The following is a 21,214-nucleotide window of genomic DNA, read 5'->3' on the forward strand; positions in this document are numbered from 1 at the left end:
AGAATTTCTTCCAAGTGAAGTAACCGACAAATCATTGCCGGAAAATAAAGGATATTAGTACTAATGGCACCACACAGAGCGAATTAGAAACCAGAACAATTTCAGCAATTCTTTCAATATCAAAGAATACACAAGAAGAAATGAATAATAAGACACCTCTAGATTATTCTACAACAACTTCTGTGTTATGTCAGATTAGGCCGTATCTAAAAACACAACTTGACATTCCAGAGCTTGATATATTCCAAACAGTTCTGCGAAATAAATGGAACAACGTTGGTTTAATTTAAACATAATGTGTACTTGATTGTTTTGGATATATAGCACACAACTAACTCCTAAAATGGATTTTGACCCATGTGTGAAAATCCTATATGGCTTATTAAATTTGGCAAGTTGTTTAAGTTGAATGGCGTTGTTATCATCAAAAGTAGGGAAATAAACTTTGGTGTGGGAATAAAGAATATTGAAATTAGATTGGAAGAAATTAGTTTCAGCTGGGATTTTTAAATAGAAAGAAACATCAGGAAATGATATAGCTAAAGTTGGAGAATTTTTGTTATGCCACCATTTGTCAACTAAGTTAGACAGAGATATGTCGGATATTTTTTTGCAATGGGTAGGTTTGGTTATTAGGTGGTTAAAGGCTGGTTATGGACCTCGGAGGTAATATGAGATGTTTCTGACTTTTGTATTATAATAAAACTCTGAGAAATGTCTACCCGTTTCCCAACGAAAGGGTTAGGGGTTCTGGGAACAGAACTCGGCTCTTCCAGTAAATCCTACTCTCATGTCCTCGAAGACATATATGTCGCGTAACCACCGCGTACAATGGATGTGCGTTATATAGCAGCGGAGAGAGAGTGAAAGGTGAGTTTCTGGCGCCTTAAAACTGAAACATGTCGACTAAGGAAAGAAACCCCAACAGAAAATCCTGGTCCTCGAAGCTTGGGGGTTAGAGCGATGGGCCAGTCCCTCATCATCTAAAAAAAACTCTTTTGACTAAAAATTCTAACGCCGAGCCTCGGAATATGGATGGAAACTTACGAAGACGACACTTAGCAAAGAAAAGGAGTTTAAAAATTGGTACTTGGAACACTCAAGGCAAGACTCACAAGACAATGGAAATTTTAACTAAAATGACAAAGTAAAAAATGGACATCATAGCGCTCTCTGAAACCAAAAAGAGAGGCCAAGGGTTATCAAACATTTGTGATAAAATAAAAAGTCATCAAGAAATATTACCGTTAGGAGACCTAAATGCCAGAGTAGGTTCTCAAATAGACGATGACGTAGTGGAAAAGCACGGAGAAATAGTTAAAAATGAGTCAGGGGACAGCTTAATTCAGTTCTATCAACTTTTTGGTTTAAAAATAATAAATACCCAATTCCAACATGAAGATCTACATAAATACACTTGGGAACGACCTTCACTTCAACAGAAGTCGATCATAGACTATATAATAATAAGACAGAAATCAAAAGTTAAGTACCAAGACTGCAGAGTAAAAAGAGGATCTAACTGTGGGACAGATCGCTACTTTCTTTTAGCTAATATTTTGTGCCTCTTTAAATAATACTACAAACAGAACACCGAAAGTGAGAGAAACAATACAACACAGTACAAAACGGAGAGATACAAATTGCACCTTTTATTTCAACCAAGTATTAAACATCTTTTTCAATCTAGATTAGAAAAAGATGAAACTAAATGAGATGAAAAGGAATATGGATGTAGAACAAGAATACAACAACCTCAAAACGATAATAAAAAAATTGCTTTGAAGAATACAGACATTTGAATGAACAAAAAAAGAATAGGGAAAACCATGGTTGAATCAGTTCTTTGTTATGGCTCTGAAGTATGGACAATTACTGCAGACCTGAAGAGAAGATTGTTGGCAGTTGAAATGGATTATTTAAGAAGAAGTGCTAGAACATCAAGGCTGGAAAGGAAGACCAACGTGTCTATAATAAATAACATGAATGTTACAGAAACGGTCATTGACAGTATAGAAAGAAGAGGTTTAAAATAATTTGGACACCTATTGAGAATGCCTACAAAGCAAATGCCTGGCCTGGTATATGCCCTATAAAACATTAAGTTAATCTTAGGATCAGCGCCCCATTGGTGAGGGTTCATCATCATCATCATCCAGCCCCATTTTCACATCCATTGTTGGATATAGGCCTCCTCCAAACGTCTCCAGTTCTCTCTATCTCCAGCTGCTGCAATCCAGTTTGTTTCTATTCTCCTTAGGTCGTCGGTCCATCGGGTGGGTGGTCTGCCTCGACTTCGCTTGTCGGCTCTTGGTCTCCACTCCAATAATCTTTTCGTCCATCTTCCGTCTTCCATTCTAGCAACATGTCCAGCCCACCTCCACTTTTGTTTATTGATTCGCAGTATAATATCGTCTACGCCAGTTCGTCGGCGTATCTCCTCATTGGTGAGGGTTAGCTACCTTGAAATCATTTAGGCTTTTTTGCATTTAATTAAACAATTATTAATATGTTCCTCCCATGTTCGCTTTGCTCTTTAAACCTTTATCTTCGGTGCATCATGGACGGCTCATTTTTTAGGGAATCGTTTTAATTTTTTTTGTCAAAACTTCTTTTCTAAATATAATTTTTATTCCTGCAATTCCTTTTCTTTGATTTGGCCAATATGCTTGATAAAAGCACTAAATCGAAATAATTGAAGAGAATAATAATTCAGGATTTACATTTTACCAAATTAATTTCAAATTATCTACATAAATCTTAATCCTTGTATCACCTACATAATTTTTTGGGAAATATTGTTTTTTATTTAAAACAACTGCAGTACCCACAAAAATATCCAAAACACTTTAATACGGCTAATAAAGTGGGTCACGATTTTCTTAATAATCCTATTTTACGTTTTATACTCGATATTAAATATTCCCAAGAACATTCTTACCATAAATTCTTAAAGAATTATAATAAAGCCTGACGGAATTTTCTTGTGTGCACTTTCCTCTAATTTTTTCCCGTTTCACCTTTAAAGTTCAGAAACGCAATTCCACGAAAACAATGAAATTCCTGGCAAGGAAAACCTCTGAGTTCTTGATAAATGATAATTTCATCGCGTTCATTTTTATTTTCCTCCAGAAAACGCTTTTCCTCTAAGCCCAATTCCGCGTAGTGATTAAAAGATCTATTTCACTCGCCCTAAAACTTTCCACCAAAAGTAACGGTGTTCATATGAAATTATTTACATCAATTTTTCTCGAAAACAGTGTATCAATGTAGCAGAAATTGTAAGAGTATAACGGTGTATCATGGTGATAGAACTAATGTGTAACTATGGTGATAGAAGCTAGAACAAAGAAAATAAGAAAAACCATTATCCCAGCGTTAGACTTAAGCCAGCTAAAAAGTGAACACCTACGACAAACAGTGCAAGAATAAATAAACACCAGCCTCAGAATAGCAGAAAGTCAAATCCGCATAACAGACACCATAGATGAAAAACTTAAGTATATAAACACTACAATAAGAACTACGGGCAAAAAACACCTAACCAGATCTGCAAAGAAACACAAGGTATGGATGACACCAGACATACTAGAACTAATGGATGAAAGACGTAAAATGAAGAATAATACACAAAAATACAGACATGTTGATAAGAACATAAAGCAAAGAATAAAAAAGGCCAAAGAATTATGGATTGAAGAACAATGTGTAGAAATTGAAAACTATGAAAGAAAATATGACACATTCAATGTACAGAAAAAAGTAAAAGAAATTACAGGAACTCAAAGAAGACATCAAATAATAAGCTTAAGAACAAAGACGGAAAGATTATTATAGATTTAACAGAGAAAATTAATAGATGGAGTGAATACATAAGACAATTGTTTGAGGACAACAGAAATAAAATGTGTGATGAAAATACCGACAGCGACCATAATATTACAAGAGGAAAACAGGCAATTTCAAGTAAATTTTTTTTAACTGTTCCTGCTGAAAAATGTATTCATCTTGTAACGGATGTTGAGCCTTAATATGATAAAATTAGGCAACAGTTTAAAGCATTTTAATTTCATTTAACGTTTAATCTTTCTATCGTTAATATAATCCAGTTTTTATTTAAAAGATTTTGTTTAACGTATTCACTGAAATACTCTATAACTTCACTGATATTGTTTAACCAATTGTAAAAATAAACTGCTTGATCTTATACTGTCAAACATATCCATAACAAATCTAACTAGGTCTGGGTCTCCTTTGGTACCTGAAGATTATTATCACCCGGCACTAGAAATGTTACTAGAATATAAAGATAATTCATACACTGAGAGTAATATACAACAGTCTTATAGGTATGATTATGCCAGGGGGACTTTAATCTTCTGTATCAATTAATAGGGGATACTGACTCGTCAGATATGTATAATTGTATAACTTCTACAGATTCTATTAATCAATTTTACGATAAATTGTATGACTGCATTGATCAAGCCATCCCAAAAAAAATTATTAAAAATAGACAAAAACAGAAATATCCAGCTTATTTTATTATAGACCTTATTAAAAAAATCAGACAAAAAAACAAATTAAGCAAACATATAAAAATAGGGAAAGCTAGTGCTATCGATAACAATAAATTCAAGAGTCTTAAAAATACTATTAAAAAGCAAATCAAAAATGAATTTATGCAGCATCAAAATAATATTGAAGATAACATTTTGCATGATCCAAATAGTTTTTGGACATTCATAAGAAGTAGGAGACAAACCAGCGGTTTTCCTCACGAGATGTCTTTAAATGATCATACATATACAGGCCCTCAGAATATTGCCATGGCTTTCTCTCATCATTTTAGCTCAATTTATCAGGTATCATCCACACATCAGGGTAGTTCACAGGGATCTTTTAACTTTTCAGTTATTAGTGAAGAAGCTGTGCAGGTTAGTATAAAAAAATTAAAGCCAAAAAAGACCACTGGTAGTGATAATATCCCTGCCTATATCTTTAAAGGATGTTCTGATATATTTCAAAAGCCATTATCACATCTATTTAATCTATCTCTTAAAACTAACACCTTTCCAGACAAACTCAAAGTTCAATTTGCTCCAGAACAACATGGTTTCTTGCCTGGGTTATCCACAACTAGTAATCTGTGCATTCTGTCTAATTTTGCTAGTGAGGCAATAAATAATAAACTCCAATTAGATTTAATAATGACTGACTGCTCAAAGGCCTTTGATATGGTTGACCATGGCATTCTTTTATCGAGATTGAATGAGTTTGGTTTTTCACATGATGCTTGTACATTTATAAAATCGTATGTGGATTCAAGGTTTCAACGAGTCAAAATTGGTAGGTGTTTATCAGATAAATTTTAGGCTACATCTGGTGTCCCCCAAGGGAGTAACTTAGGGCCTTTGTTTTTCTTAATGTTTGTCAACTCACTACCACAATCTCTTAAATTTACTAATAAAAGATTATACATACTTCAAATGATTGTCAGTTACTACAGGAGGACCTGACCTCAGTTGTGGAATGGTTTAGGGACAACAATATGATCTTGAATATTAAGAAGTGTAGAGTCATATCTTTTACTCGCAAAATCGACTACATTCAAAATAATTATAGAATTGACAATTGTGTAGTATCTAGGAAAACCAAATGTAAAGATCTGGGAATATACTTACAGGCTAACATGAAATTTAATGAACACTATATAAATATTGTTAATAAGGCCTACAAAATATTGGGATTTGTAATAAGAAATTCCAAACACTTTAGTATAAATACAACCATTAGACTATATAACGCTTTAGTCAGACCAAACTTGGAATATGCATCAGTGGTATGGACTCCTGAAGCCAAAGTTCATATTAATCATATAGAAAAGGTACAAAAAATATTTCTAAGGTATTTATACCTTAAGAAATACAATGTGTATACTCACCTTACGCCATCAAAAGAGTTGCTTCAAATATTTGGCTTGCAGTCATTAGAGCAAAGAAGAAACATTCATTGTGTTGTGTTTATTCATATCATTAACAATGTTAAATATAAGACATGTGGTTTGATCAACTTTATTAGGTTTCATGTGCCAAAGGTCAACCTAAGGGTAAACAGTGATGACCTATTTTCTTGTAGTCCATATAATTCTTGTGCAATAATAAACTATATGCAATATCAGTGTAATGAGTTAATAAAGATCTGTGATATAGACCTCTTTACCTGTAGTGTAAGGGATATTAAAAAATGTTATGAATAGATAAGTAATGGACTGAATTTTAAAATTTTATTAACTTGTGTCTTTTTTTTAATGTGTTTTACTTTCTGTGTTTTTATTTTGTACTTGTGTGTATATTGTAGTTTTTGTGTGTATATTTTTATACCAAGTAATGAGCACTCTTACATGTAATTACTACCTAGGTGGTGTTTGTAAGTTTTAATAATAAAATAAAAAATAAAAAAAATATAAAATTTGCTCGCTGAGTCAACTTTATACACCTACTCTCCAACAAATCATCTAGATAAATATGCATATTAATACACTTTCGATATTAAGCGAAGTCTTTTTTAAATAAAGCCCAATAAAATATTATATAAAAATTTGATTTTCTACATTAAAAATTTTCTGCATAAAAAATAAATTTCCATTCGAAAAACGTGTTTTGGTGGAATACGCTTGGCAAACATCAAGCTTCGCATTTCACAATGATCTCTCTCAGAATTATAAATTAGGAATCGGCTGAATTACAAATGGCTACTTACTGATTTGAGGTTATGTTGAAATAGGACGTAGCTGAGATCCTTTGAGCACTGATATCCTTTAACGTTGAGTTGTCTCTGAAAAGAGGAAATAATTTGGTAAGCTAAATTGATAGAAAAAGTATAATAAAACGTTAATAAACGTATATATATATATATATATATATATATATATATATATATATATATATATATATATATATATATATATATATATATATATATATATATATATACTTGCTGCAGTTTTCCGGGTTTGACTCCGCGTTGAATAATTTTGGTTTTGATAAATATTATTTTGATGATGTTTCGGCAAGGTCGCACTTGCCATTGTCAAGTCAGGTAAGGTTGAAGTTTACTGTCGGCTTCTTCTTCTTCTTCTTCTTTAAGTGCCATCTCCGCGACGAAGGTTTACAATCATTATGGCTATTCTGACCTTCGAGGCAGCTGCTCTGAACAATTGCCTTGAGCTGCAACCAAACTATTCTCTCAGGTTCTTCAACCAGGAAACACGTCTTCTTCCTACACTTCTCCTACCATCTACTTTTCCTTGAATTATGAGTCTCAAGATGTCCGAGATATTGCAATTTCCTTTCTTTTATTGTATTTTCCATTTCCCTCTCTCTGATTATTCTCATTAACACTTCTGTATTCGTGACTCTATCTACCCATGGAATCCTTAACAATCTTCTAAATGTCCACATTTCAAACGCGTTAAGTCGATTTATTGTATTCCGGTTTAATGTCCATGATTCAGCTCCATAGTAGAGTACACTGTGTACATAGAATTTAATTAGCCTTATTCTGAGGGCCAATGTCAGATCTTTGCTGCATAAAATCTTTTTTATTTTCACGAAGTCGGCACGTGCTTTTTTAATTCTGACTCTTATTTCTGTAGTATAATCGTTATTTTCTGTGATTATCGTTCCCAAGTAAGTATATCTTTTTTACTCTCTCAATCTGCTGGCCGCCTACCATTAATATTTCGTTTGTATTGTTGTTTTTGTCAATTTTCATGAATTTTGTTTTTTTGATGTTAAGAGAGAGTCCGTATTCTCCACTATATCTTAATATTTTGTTCATTATTCTTTCTAAGTCTTTCAAGTTGTCGGCTATTATGACTGTATCGTCGGCATACTTAATGATGTTAATTAAACTTCTGTTTACTTTTATGCTGACTCTCTCGTTTACCAAAGCTTCTTGTATGATTTCTTCAGAATAAGCATTAAACAATAAAGGCGACAGTATGTAACCTTGCCTGACTCCTCTCCTTACCTCTACTGATTCTGACACTTCTCTTCCAATTTTCACATTTGATCGTTGGCTGTAGTATAAATTTGATATCAATGTTACATTCCTCACATCCAGATTCTTGTTTTTAAGTATTTCTATAAGTAGGTCATGTTTTACATTATCGAATGTCTTGTTGTAGTCTATAAAGCATACATATAGATCTCGATTAACATCCAAAAATCTTTGGGTCAGCACGTTAAAAGAAAATAGTGCCTCTCTTGTGCCCACTCCATTCCGAAATCCAAACTGGGAATCACTAATATTCATCTCCAGCTTAGCGTGTATTCTATTATGGATGATTTTTAGCAGGGTTTTTAATGTATGTGACATTAGACTGATCGTTAAAAAATCACTACATTCTTTGGCATTTACTTTCTTTGGTAGACAAATCAATGTTGATGTCAGCATTTCACTGGAATGATTCCTGTGGAATAGATTGTGTTCAGTAGTTGGACTAAAAGATCTATGTTTTTTCATTGAGCAGTTTTAGCAATTTACATGGTATTTCATCTGGACCAGCAGCTTTATTATTTTTCATTGACTTTACTGCATGCATAACTTCTGACTTTGTTATCTCGGGTCCCTCGTCTGATTATCTTCATATATTTTCTTGTCTCTGGTCATGGAATAATTCCTCTATATATTATTTCCATCTTCCTAATTTTTGTTCTGTCTCCACTAAAATGTTTCCTTGTTTGTCCAATAGTATGCTTGAGGTTTTTGTTTTGCTACCCCAGCTAATTCTTTAACTTTTTTATGGAGATTGAAGTTATCATATTTGTTTTGTAAGTTTTCTGTTTCTTGGCATTTCCAGCGAAATAAGTCTCTTTAGCTTCTCTTATTTTCCTTCCTATTTGATTATGCAGCTGTTGATACTGAATTATAATGATGTTCTTTTACCTTCTTCTGTCCTCCATCATTTCCAAGATTTCTTCTGTCATCCAATCTCCTTTCTTGCATCTGGTTGTTGTGAGTAATCTGCGACTTCGTTCGATAATTGCATTTTCAAAGAATTGCCACTGTTGTTCTACATCACCATCAATTGATTCCGGTGTAGATTCTAGGTTTGCATTAATTTCTTGTTTCAGTTTTTCTTTGACGTCTTCTGATTCTAATTTTATATGTTTAGTTTATCACTTTTGTAGCTTTTTTGTATCTTTTTTAAGTGAAGTTGGAATTTTGCTACAAGAGGATTCTGGTTCGACGCCACGTCTGCACCTGGGTACGCTTTCACCGATTGTATTGCGTTACGGTATCTGTGGTTTATTAAAATATAGTCAATTTGGTTTCTAACGATTTTATCGACCTTTTCAGCTGGCGATTTTCAAGTGTAAAGGCGTCGTTTAGGTAGTTTGAAGAAAGTATTCATTACCGAAAGATTATGTTTCTAGGTAGAATTCTATAAGGCGTTCTCCTCTCTCATTTCGAACACCGAGTCCATATGGCCCTACAGTAGACTCACATCTTCCTTCTCCAACTTTGGCGTTAAAATCACCCATGACTACTGTTACATCTCTAGATGTTGTATTTTGTAGGGTTTTTTAAAGGTCATCGTAAAATTTTTTAATTTCTTCCTCTGTTTTATCGGCGGTTGGCGCATAAATCTGAATAAGGTTTAATTTCCCATGTGTTGTCATCATTTGTATTAGCATAATTCTTTCCGATATTGGTATAAAGCCTACAACTGATTTTGCAACTTAATGTAATGTAATTCATTGTCAGCTAGTTACAGTCAAAGTTATTGTCTACTTAACGTTCTGTCATCATGGATTTCTTGATCTAAATCAATGGTTCTAGATTTAGATTAGATTTAGATTTTAGTTTCTGTTGATTTATTTAGTTTTCCAATCTCTCTGACTTCTATATTTTCTCTTTTCCTCTTCCAAAACATTCTATGTTATTTTTTTAACAACCTATATTCTTTTTCTGCTTGTCGTGTTCTCTGCCGTTGTTGTGGTCATCAGTATACACACCTTTTTATTCCTCAACTTTTATTCCTTAACCCAGGGGTGCTCGGACGGGTAGCGTCTGCGATCTATCACAAAATATTTTAAAGACAAGCGATCGACTACGGATTACTACAACAAGACTGGAGCCTAGACACTGAAATAAGTAGATTTCTGAAAAAACTTGTATTATAAATGCTTATAAATAATACAAACTATAATTAAGGCATCCAATCAAGCATGTAATCTGTATGCCTAATCTGAGATATTCTTCCGTACTCATTTCGTGTTTTAAATATCTCTATTTAACTTCTTCAACTTCTACTTTTCGTAATTTGATATTATATACTGACATAATGCTCCGTCACCGCAGCTTGTTATACAAGAAACAGACACTCGAAAATGATCGGTAACATCAAACGTCGCGCGGTCACATTGCCTCAGAATCTTGGAATATTTCAATTAGGACCTTAACCTATTTACTAAGATAAGATTTTAAGAAAATTACTTACCAAGGTATTATTGGTAACCAAAACAGTGACACTAAAATTTTTACTGGTATCTAAAATGGACAGACTTCCGTCGTCGGATTGAAAAACAAAGTGGGTAGAAGACAGCCATTGAGAAGGAAGTTTTTTTGGCGTTAGATCACCCTAAAACAAAAAAACATATATTCATGATTATGTTTGTATACAGTTAATATTAATTATTTTTTAATAAAAAACCAGAAATTGCCTATAGACTAGCGAAGTGTTTTTTTTTGCCGTTAGAATTAAAATTTACATCGCACAAAATAGTCTGACTAAAAAAAAATGATAATAGAGCACGTAATTACACAAGACTTAGGTTAGATAGGGTTAGGTTAGGTTAGGTTAGGTTAGGTTAGGTTAGGTTAAGCTAATTCTTAAAAAAAACTGATACGACTCTTAGTAAGATTTGGTCATTCTGAGCACTGTATTTGATTGGTCTGACATTATATTATACAGTATAGCCCAAAATAAACAGTACTCAACTAGTAATTGTTTTATTGTTTTAAAAAATACATATTATTGACACTTTATAACATGTTCTAAATGAGCTCCTCCTCTCTCAAGACGAACTTCATACCTATATTCCAGATTTCTCGTAATGTTATGGAATAAAGGTTGTCTCAAGTCCGCGAAGAAGGTTCTAACGGCATCCCTTAACTCATTGATGGTTTGTGGTGCCTGTTTAAAAACGGCAGTTTTAGCCATGCCCCAAATGTATGCGTCTGGAGATGTTAAGTCTGGAGAATGTGCAGGATAGGGGAAGTTAGTAAATCGTGAAATGAATTTGTTTGGAAAATGTCCCTGAGAACTGCGACAGCAGTATGGCAAGTTGCCCCATTCTGCTGGAAAAATTGGTATCGAAATGCCAATTACGTGTACGACAAGATTGACGTAGATCAGGGATAAAGCGTGTTAAAATTTGTATGTACCTCTGTTGATCAAGTGTGACTTGCCTACCATTTTTTTCTCTGTCCAAAGTATGGACTAATGATTCCGTGTCCCGACACTGCACACCAAACACTCACTTTTGCGCTGTGTGAAAGAACTTCTTGAACTTCATATGGTCTGGCAAAGCCCAGAAATTGATTTATGTGACGATTTACATGACCTGACAAATGAAAATGTGCTTCGTCTGAAAATCATACATTTTTCAAAAATTGAGGATTTTCATACTGTTATGCAAGAATTCTGGCACAATATTCCACTCTACTGTGATAATCTCTGGGATGTAATTGTTGATGTACCTGAATCACATACGAAAATGCACCCAGTTTCTTCAGGATTCTTTGCAAGGAAGTTCGTTTTAAGCCAAGATGCAACACTGTTCTTGTCTGGCTGGCTTTCGGATTTTCCAAGGTTCGCTCAAAAACACGTTCATGGTTATCGTTGTTGTTAACTGTCCTGGGTTTGAGTTTCCTTTTTATTATAAAATTATGCCGATACAACGGTTTTATAATAGCCCCCCACATATTCTCGATTGGGTTTAAATCTGGACTATAGCTGGGTCATGGTAAGGTTTCGATGTTGTTATTCTGGAGCCACTGGTTTATTTCATTTTCAGTGTGAACAGGGCAATTATCTTGTTCACACTGAATATATGCACTATATGCACTTCAACTCTGCGTGAAAACAACATTCATTTAATTTGTCTACCTCCAAGCAGTACACATTTGACGCAACCTCTAGACGTGGCTTTCTTTAGTCCCCTAAAAATAGTCTGGCGAAAAGTTTTGTCAGATTGGAAAAGTAATGAAGATGGCATCCGCATCACTAATATACCAAAGCAACACTTTCCTCCATTATTGTCAAAGGTTATGGACTTGCTTGGTCCACAAATCAAATCTAATTTAGAGGTAGGGTTTCGAAAATGCGGAATATTTCCCCTGAATGTTGTGGAAGCGCTCAGCCGAATACCACGAAAATGCGACCCAACTGTTGTGCAATCGTAGTTTTTAAAAGCCCTCGAAGCAAAAAGATCCGATTTGACAAACACTATTACGCACCACAGAAAAAAATTAATGTTCCAGCTGGAAAAAATGTTTGTGCCATCAACGATGCAGATATGGAAGAACCTACAACCTTTGGCAATAATACCAATAAGCAACCAATGACTCCTGATGAATCTTCGGATGAGGAATCAAATGTTGTTCGCTTTAGAGCTAAAGAGATGGTATTTGATGACAATTCATCGAACGATGTAGATTTTGAAGAGCTTGTTAGAGAGAAAGAAATTGAAAATGAATTTGGAAATTTTTTAAAAGGCAAAAAAAAACAAATATAATAATGTTGAAAGTGTTGTTCGAGAAGTGGGACGTTTTGCAGTATTTTCATGCGAAATCCACCTATACCCCAGGCGCATTATGGCTTTTGATGGTAAAACGGTAACGATTAGTGCAATGGAAAAATCTCTCAAACTGTGGAAGTGGCCTTCAAAAAAGGATGAACTGACTTACGTTTGGACTGATTATTTTTAAGGCTTTATTAATACTCCAAAACAAATTTCTAAAAGGGGAACTTTTACGATTCCTAAATTAAGTTCACGTCATAATTAACACTTATTATTGGGGTTAATATAAGCAACCCATTAACTTTGCTCCAACTATATGTTACTGTACAAAATTTCATGCTTTTATGAGTTGGAGCAAAGTTACCCCACCCTACAAGTAACTTTGCTCCACTTTTTATTAAAAAAATATGTAATTAATTATTTTTAGTATAAAAAATACCATACAGTAATTAAATTATATACTTTCTTCATCACTTATTAAAAAAACATAATACTAGTAGCAATTTTATACACTTTCCCTAGCAATTCCTTTAGTAACTCCTAAAAGTGGAGCAAAGTTATCCCAGTTTACGGTATAGAAAAATTTTCTCAGCTGTAAATATTATCCTGTCTCAAAAATCTTGATTTTGTAGCTGATGGTTTAAAGCAAATATGTCTTGATTGCTTCTGTTGTGGTGTAAGAGCTTTTTTTTTCTTCAGTTTGGTATCTAAGACGCGATGCTTTAATTCTGCACCAAATTGATGTCTTTCTTCCAGCGAACTGTGGCATAATTATTGCAGTTTTCGCATCTTCAAAAAGATTCTCTTCTAATCTCTGGTGATGAGCCGTAAATATTTTTGGTCTTCCAGAACATCGTATTATTTCGAAAGTTTCTTGTTCTCTCCATCTTTTATTATTATTAAAAACTGTTGCTCTGCTTACGTTAAAATGGTTCGTTACGGCAGACTGTCAAAAGAAGACCACAGCATCTGGAAAGCAACGCAATCATTCAAGAGGCACGGCACATACCACCTCTAAGGAAAGCCGATGGAAGCTGGAGAAAAAATGAACAAGAAAAGGCATCAATCTTTGCTGCACATCTCTCACACTTTTTTGGGGCACCTGAACTTATTAACAATAATAACGAAGAACAAGTTAAAAACTTACCTCACAGAACGTCACTTTTAAGTCAGATTTCTTAAATAAACCTGTCATTACTATCCCATAATATCCGGTGTCCCTCAAGGAAGTGTCCTGGGTTCCCTCTTGTACCTCATAAATGAGGATGAATAGATGGAAAATCAAAGTTAACCATATTAAGTCTAATCAAATTATATTCACCAACAGGAACATCATATGTCCGAGAATCAGACTGAACAACATATTACTACCAGTAAAACAGAAGTCAAATACCTGGGAATGACACTTGATCAAAAGCTCACTTGTAAAGTACACATCTTGGCAAAAACATCCAAATCAACATGAAAATACATCAAATGAATTGGCTAATAGCCCAAAAATCACATTTATCTACAGATAATAAACTTCTCTTGTATAAGTGCATAATAAAGCCTATATGGACATATGGAGTGCAACTATTGGGCTGTGCAAAGCCTTCTAATACTAAAATCATTCAGAGAGTCCAATCCAAAATACTCAGAATGATTTTCAACTCGAAGTGGTACGTTGGTAACAAAGAGTGCATGATGACACTGGTATACCGTTCGTTGAAGACGCAGACTAACAAGAAATTATTTAGAACATCTATCAGTCCACCTCAAGGAGGAAGCAAGACAACTACACCTCCAACCAGAAGTCAGACCAAGATTGAAGAAACAGTGGCCAACAGACTTTATTTACTAATTTAAATTTTAAAATTTAATTTTCATTCATTCAATTTTAGTTTCACATTAAAATCCTACATTAATTTAATTCGTTAGTGTTAGTATTGGGAGTGTTATCAGCGGATAATTTCTCCTCTCATATATTTGCAATACACATTTACTAATAGCTTGTAATACCAGATTGTAAATTTGCAAATTTAATAAAAAAAAACTGTTGTTCTGCTTACGTAAAAATGGTTCGCTATGACAGATAGTGACCAATCATTTTCTAATTTCGTTACAATTCTTGCTTTTAGATCTTTGCTAGCATGTGGAGCCATTTTTTGAGGTTGAACAGAATAAGTTCAAATTTGTGACAGGATTTGACAGATTTGGCAGTGACAGTGACAGTATGTAAATAATAAGTATTTATCCTTCAAAATACACTGCTCAATTTTCTGCAAAATAGGCTTTAAGAGTCGTATCAGTTTTTTTAGGAACCACCTGTACATATCTTCTACGCCACTGTCACTTGTAAATTCTTTCGAAACTTCCGAAGTCTCAGCTAGAAGTTAGGGAATATTAACGAATTTCCCAGATATTTCTGAGTTTATGGCTTGTACTCTAGTAATTTATATGTAACCCACCTTCCATCCGATTTACTGAGCGAAACTTTCCCAGTTATTTATTTTAGGGGCTCGGGATTTGTCACCCGAAATTTATCGGGAAATTTTAATGGTTGTTTTGAATAAATTTTCGGTTTAATTTTTCATTTATACGCCAACGTTTGGGCTTGAGGTTTATGCCAAACACCTGGCGTTGCCATAAAGTATCATTAGGTCGACTAAATTAGAAAAGTTTTAAGACATTTCAAATTTGAATATGTTTAACGAACAGGTAGACTTTTGGTCTTATTTTATTACTTGGACAACTTTTTATGTAAACTAAATTACTGAATATGGTTGCGAAACTATTTCGTTTGGCGGTTTTATATTCCCTATTATATTTAATAAGAATATGCTACAATTTTTGTTAAAAGTGCTTTATGTTTGACGTTTCGATTTTCACTTCGGAAAATTAAGTTCTACTACGAAGAATGAGTTAAACTGCCTTGGTAGAATCTAACACACATATAAAAAGAAGAAAAATCACCAAAATAAAATATGACCATTGCATATAGTTAAGCTGAACATGCATTGGAGACCAATATTGAATCTTCATATTATAATATATTCTGCTAGATCTAACGATTTTAAAAGCGCAGAAATTTGTACTATAGTAGAAGCTACAGTTAAGCCGGGTCCAGACGCGTACGCGTAATGTAATCTATCCTGTAATGTAACACGAATTCTGCGTTTGGACGGCTCTACGAGCATTACATGTAACGCTCGCGGTGGTGCTCGCCATAATCCATCGGCTGTCGGTAAAAAACGCGAACACAAAGGCGCTCGCAATACTCGTTTAGACGGTGTTCATGACAATTGTATGCTATGTACGTTGATGATGTGGAGTGACGAACAATCACTTGAACTTTTTAGTTTATACCAAGAAAACCCCGGTATTTGGGATCCAAAAAACGAGAATTACTTTAAGAAAACTCTGAAAAACGATGCTTGGAGTGATATCACTTTTTATTTGGAAAGATATGTAGAAGAATGTAAGAACAAAATAAGTGAAGTACATAATATGTATTGAGGGCTAGAATATGAATCTTCTGTTAATCAAAATCTTAATGTTACTGCCAGTAGCGCACCTAGAATTTGCCTCTGGTGGGGGGGTTTGGTTGGTCACCAACATTTTTTTATGATGTTACCTCCATTTTGAGCCCTTAAAATGTGTAAGTAACAGTGTCGGAATAGGGTCCTGGAGGAGGGTGTTAACCTACCACCCCCCCCCCTCAGTGCGCCACTGGTTAGTGCCAGTCTATCTTGCGGTAAAAGTGCAGATCTCATGACAGTTTCTTGTCTTGATATTTTAGATGCCCTCTTTGTAAATATATATTCAAAATCAGTAGGCGACATCCGGGTAAAGTTTTTATATTGGCCGCTTATTTGCTGAGATTTTAGTTCCACAAGTAAAGTAGATCTTTTCTGATACAACTCAGTTTTTCACAATCAACGCAGCGAACGTTTCTTTCGGTCTTCAGTTAATAAATACATACAAATAAAAGCAGCACCTGCTATCACGACCTCCCTATTCTGCAAGTTCGTTGTAACTGAGTGGAATCCAAGATTCGTTACACGATTCGTGTAGACGTTCGTGTGACGTCCACACTGTTGATGATAAATTACACGTAATCTTACATTACACTCGTCTGGACCCGCCTTTAGAATGCAGTGCAGGTTAGATAAGCAATGTATTTCTACGGCAGAACGGCCGACCACGTTGCCGGTTTGCCCCGAGCGGAGCATCAGGACCGAATTTAAGAATTATATCACTGGAATCTACGCGTACGCAACAATTGCCTACGGTTGTAGAAACGATTATTATTATTGTTTCAACTAAAGCATGATTCAATCATCGATGTATAAATAAGAGAGTTACATTGTCGAACTAAACAATAACATAAAGAAAAATACTATAAAAAAAGTAAAATATATTAAAAACTCATTGTCGATTAGCTTATTTATATTTATCAATTTTCAATAGCTTCCATTGTTAAACACATTCTTTGGGAAATAAAGATCATTATAAAGTCATTCCATAAGATTGGTTAACGTCTACGTTTGTGCCTATACCCAAATCAAACTACGCAAAAAAATGTCTCATGCCCCATATTCTGAAGCTATTTCTAAAAATTATCCATAACAGAATTTACAAAAAATGCGAAGAAGATATGGGTCCGGAACAATTTGGCTTTCGAAACGGTATGGGAACTCGAGAAGCTTTGTTCAGTTTCATTGTTCTCATGCAAATGTGTCGGGATCAACAAAAAGATCTACTTGTGCTTTATAGATTATAAAACGGCTTTTGACAAAGTCAAACACGATCAGCTAATAGAGTGCTTGCAAAAAAGGAACCTGGATCCAAAGGACATTAATACAATACGTGAACTCTACTAGAACCAAAACGCCTCTGTCAGAACTGAAGTGGGTAATACTGAAACCATAAACATCCAAAGAGGAGTTAGACAAGGTTGTATACTATTACCATTATTACTCAACTTGTACTCAGAGGACATCTTTGCACATGCTCTAGATGAAGCACAAGAAGGAATAAAAGTCAATTGAAAAATCGTGAACAATATCAGGTATGCCGATGATACAGTACTGATTGCTGGCAGTGAAGAAGAACTACAAATTCTGTTAACCAAAGTAGTGCGAGAAGGAGAACTATACGGCCTTAAGGTGAATGTAAAAAAAAACAATGGTAATTTCAAAGAAACACACACCAGTTATAAACATACTAGTCAACAACAATCTAGTTGAACAAGTGAAAAAGTTTAAGTATCTAGGCTGTTGGATGCATGAAACCTTAGACCAAGAACAAGAGGTTAAATGTAGAATAGAGCAGACAAGAAACACATTCTTAAAGATGCGACAGTTACTCACTACCCGTAATCTTGATTTGTCCCTACGATACCACATGATAAAGTGTTATGTATATAGTGTACTATTACACGGCGTGGAAGCTTGGACGTTAACAGTCAGCTCGTTACGACGTTTAGAGAACTTTGAGATGTGGGTATTTCGTCGTATGCTGAAAATTCCATGGACCGACCGCGTTAGAAATGAAGAAGTTTTAAGGCGTATGAATAGAGAACGTGAACTCACAGAAATTGTCAAGAAGCGTAAAACGTCTTATCTTGGACACATATTTAGACACGACAGATATAACTTTCTTCAGCTTATTATAGAAGGGAAAATAGAAGGCAAACGCGGCCCGGGTAGACGACAAATGACCTGGCTGCGCAACATCAAAGATTAGACAGGATTAGACTTTCAAAGATTAATAAGGAAAGCCCAAAATAGGGAAGACTTTGCAGAGGTCATCGCCAACCTTCGCTAAGAAGACGGCACCTAAAGAAGAAGATAAAGTCATTAGGAGAAACTAATCAGTTTTAATCCCCATTGTCCACGCAAAGCAAACATGTCTCTTTGTCGATTTGGGTACTAGCCATTAGACCAAAAACTTTTGGTCTAATGGCTAGTTGGCAAAACTATAAAAGCTCAGTTCTATTTCATTTTCACAAGCGGATAAAAGTACGTACATCATGGAGCCGATGTCAGTATCTGTCGTGAATATTAAACAGGGTATGACTCTTAGTGTGCAAGTAAAACGTATGGTGTTAAATGTATTGAAATATTTGAACTTAAAAAATGGCAACAGCTGGACTATTACTGTGAAAAAAGTTTCGAAAATGTGCGGTGTGAGTGTTAGCAAAATTTATGACATCTGCGAAGAGGCCCAGCAAGCAAACTGAAACCACCCCAAGTTAGCAGTAAATTTATTGGACAACTCCACACAACTACATAGATTAAACATTAGAACTCCTCTTGACTTAGCATTTAGAAAATAGGTCTCTAGACATAGTTTTAGTTATAAGTGATAAATTTACTAGTCATTGGACTAAAACTCTTGCTGACAAATTATGTTCGTTTAACAAAATTGTTAAGTGTTACTTATTTGTATAAAACAGATTGTATTTTAAAACAAACTTACTTCTAACAGTTCTTCTAGTTGCATCCTTTGGCCATGCCAATACAGCAGTTCATCCACGTACCCCACGATGAAGATGGCGGCCACTATTCCAGAAATAACTAGTCCGATTACCAGTAGAGAAAATATAATAGACCACCAGTTATGTCCCTCATCTTCATGTAGTGCTAGCTCCTAAAAATAGACACAAATATGAACCCAGATCCAAAGTTATTATATTTCGTTTACGGTCACTCCAAATCAAAACAGATAATAAGTTTTAAAACATAAATTAGATGTATTGTTTCTTAATTTAATTAATTTAATAATAGAAATCGATTAGAACAAAAACCTTTTGGCAATCATTATATTCCATACCAGCAACCTTTAGAAGCACATAAAAACTGCCTTCACTCCGCAACCCAAGAAGCTTTGGGTAAGATAATCCAAGCCCCTCCTAACTGAATGTATATTGTTATGATATGTAAAATCGAGAAAAATATTGGTTTGTTTAAAAATATTTAAAAATTCAATAACATTAAAATAATTCAGATAAGTAGGATAATATCCAACAAACATTTCGAAGAAGGAGAGTTATTAATTTCTTGAATTACCTGTACTAAACAAAAGGTAAGCTTTGTATAAATGATTTCTTTGTTATACTTGAGTGACCCGCATAATTTTAAGTGAAAACAAAAAGACAATTGAACGGGGTTTTCCAAAATACATTAATGCAGTGATTAGAGACAAATAGAAGAGATTTTAGAAAGGGGTTTTTGTTAGTTTTTAAGAATTATAGAAAATATTATTTGTAAATAAGTTTTAGGAAATTTTATAATTATAGGTAAAAATTTGTTTGTTATCGAAATGAAAAAATGGGGGAATTGTGACGAGTTTTGATTGGCGGAGATTGAAAAAGGTGGGATAAGTATGTAGGAAAAAGTTTAGCGAGATTGAGGAGAGAGAAAAGATAGTCAGTTGATTTTCCAGGTCTGTAAGAGGAAGAGTGATTGTTCTTTGGTGATTCCCAAGAAGTAGCAAGCAGTAGTGTTGAATGTTAGTGAGTTTTTGTGGAGTTAGTGTATCTGACAGAGGCTGAAGCAGCAAAATATTGTAAGTCATATTTTCCTACTTATATTCCAAGAGTCACTGTTCAGGCCAACGAGAGATTCAGTTTATCGTAAAGAGAAGATATTCCAAGAGTCATTTTTCACTCGGGCCAACGAGAGATTCAGTTTATCGAGAGGAGAAAGGCTATCATAATTTGAATGATTGTTGCTTTTGAAGGAGATCATTAAGGACGATATACTTGCAACAATCTGTTGGAAGATTGCTGATTACATAGGGAGCGGTTGAGAGGAGATAATACAGTCTACAAGGAACAAGGATTTGGACCACTCATCATCAGAGAGAGATATTTTTGTTTTCTGCAGTTTTTTTTCTTTTATTGATAACACAATTTTTACACGTAATTTAGAAAGGATATAAATATTTTGATTAGGAGAGTTAGAATAGTTTGGGATTTTGAGTTTTCAATTAATATTGTTTGTACCATTAATTTTGATTGTTCACGTACGGAGAACAAAATTTTGAGAATCCTTATATGAGATTTGTTTATTGAAAACTTTTGAGTGTGAATTATTTCATTATTTTTATTTCAATATATAGTGTTAGATCATATGTGTTTTTTATTATTCCGGTATTCTCTGGACCTTACCTTTCACATGTAAGAGCATAGATATTGAAGCACGAATTTAACCCTGAGATAAAAGAATTAAAAATTGTGATAGAGTCATAATCATATCATTTAAATAATTTTAATTAATCAAAAAAAAAAAAAAAATTTAATTAGCTAATTATTGCTTGGCGCACCAAGACTTTAACTATCACAATAACTGGCTTCCAAAACGTGGGGCTTGAAAATATCGCAGCTTTACATTTGAAGGAAGGGAAAGAGA

At 34.2% G+C, this 21,214-nt stretch overlaps 1 protein-coding gene across 2 annotated transcripts in view; it reads right to left on the minus strand.

The window, feature by feature from the left end:
* LOC140451495 (inactive dipeptidyl peptidase 10) overlaps nt 1-21,214 on the minus strand; it is a 348,523-nt gene that overhangs the window by 139,370 nt on the left and 187,939 nt on the right. For both annotated transcript variants that reach the window (XM_072545332.1, XM_072545331.1), the window contains 3 exons: nt 19,281-19,451; nt 10,511-10,651; nt 6,763-6,837 (listed from right to left, as the gene is read on the minus strand). In XM_072545332.1, coding sequence (XP_072401433.1) covers nt 6,763-6,837; nt 10,511-10,651; nt 19,281-19,451 — 387 coding nt within the window. The remainder of the gene's footprint in view (nt 1-6,762; nt 6,838-10,510; nt 10,652-19,280; nt 19,452-21,214) is intronic.

This window comes from Diabrotica undecimpunctata, chromosome 9 (assembly GCF_040954645.1).
Source record: "Diabrotica undecimpunctata isolate CICGRU chromosome 9, icDiaUnde3, whole genome shotgun sequence".
Classification (NCBI taxonomy): domain Eukaryota; kingdom Metazoa; phylum Arthropoda; class Insecta; order Coleoptera; family Chrysomelidae; genus Diabrotica; species Diabrotica undecimpunctata.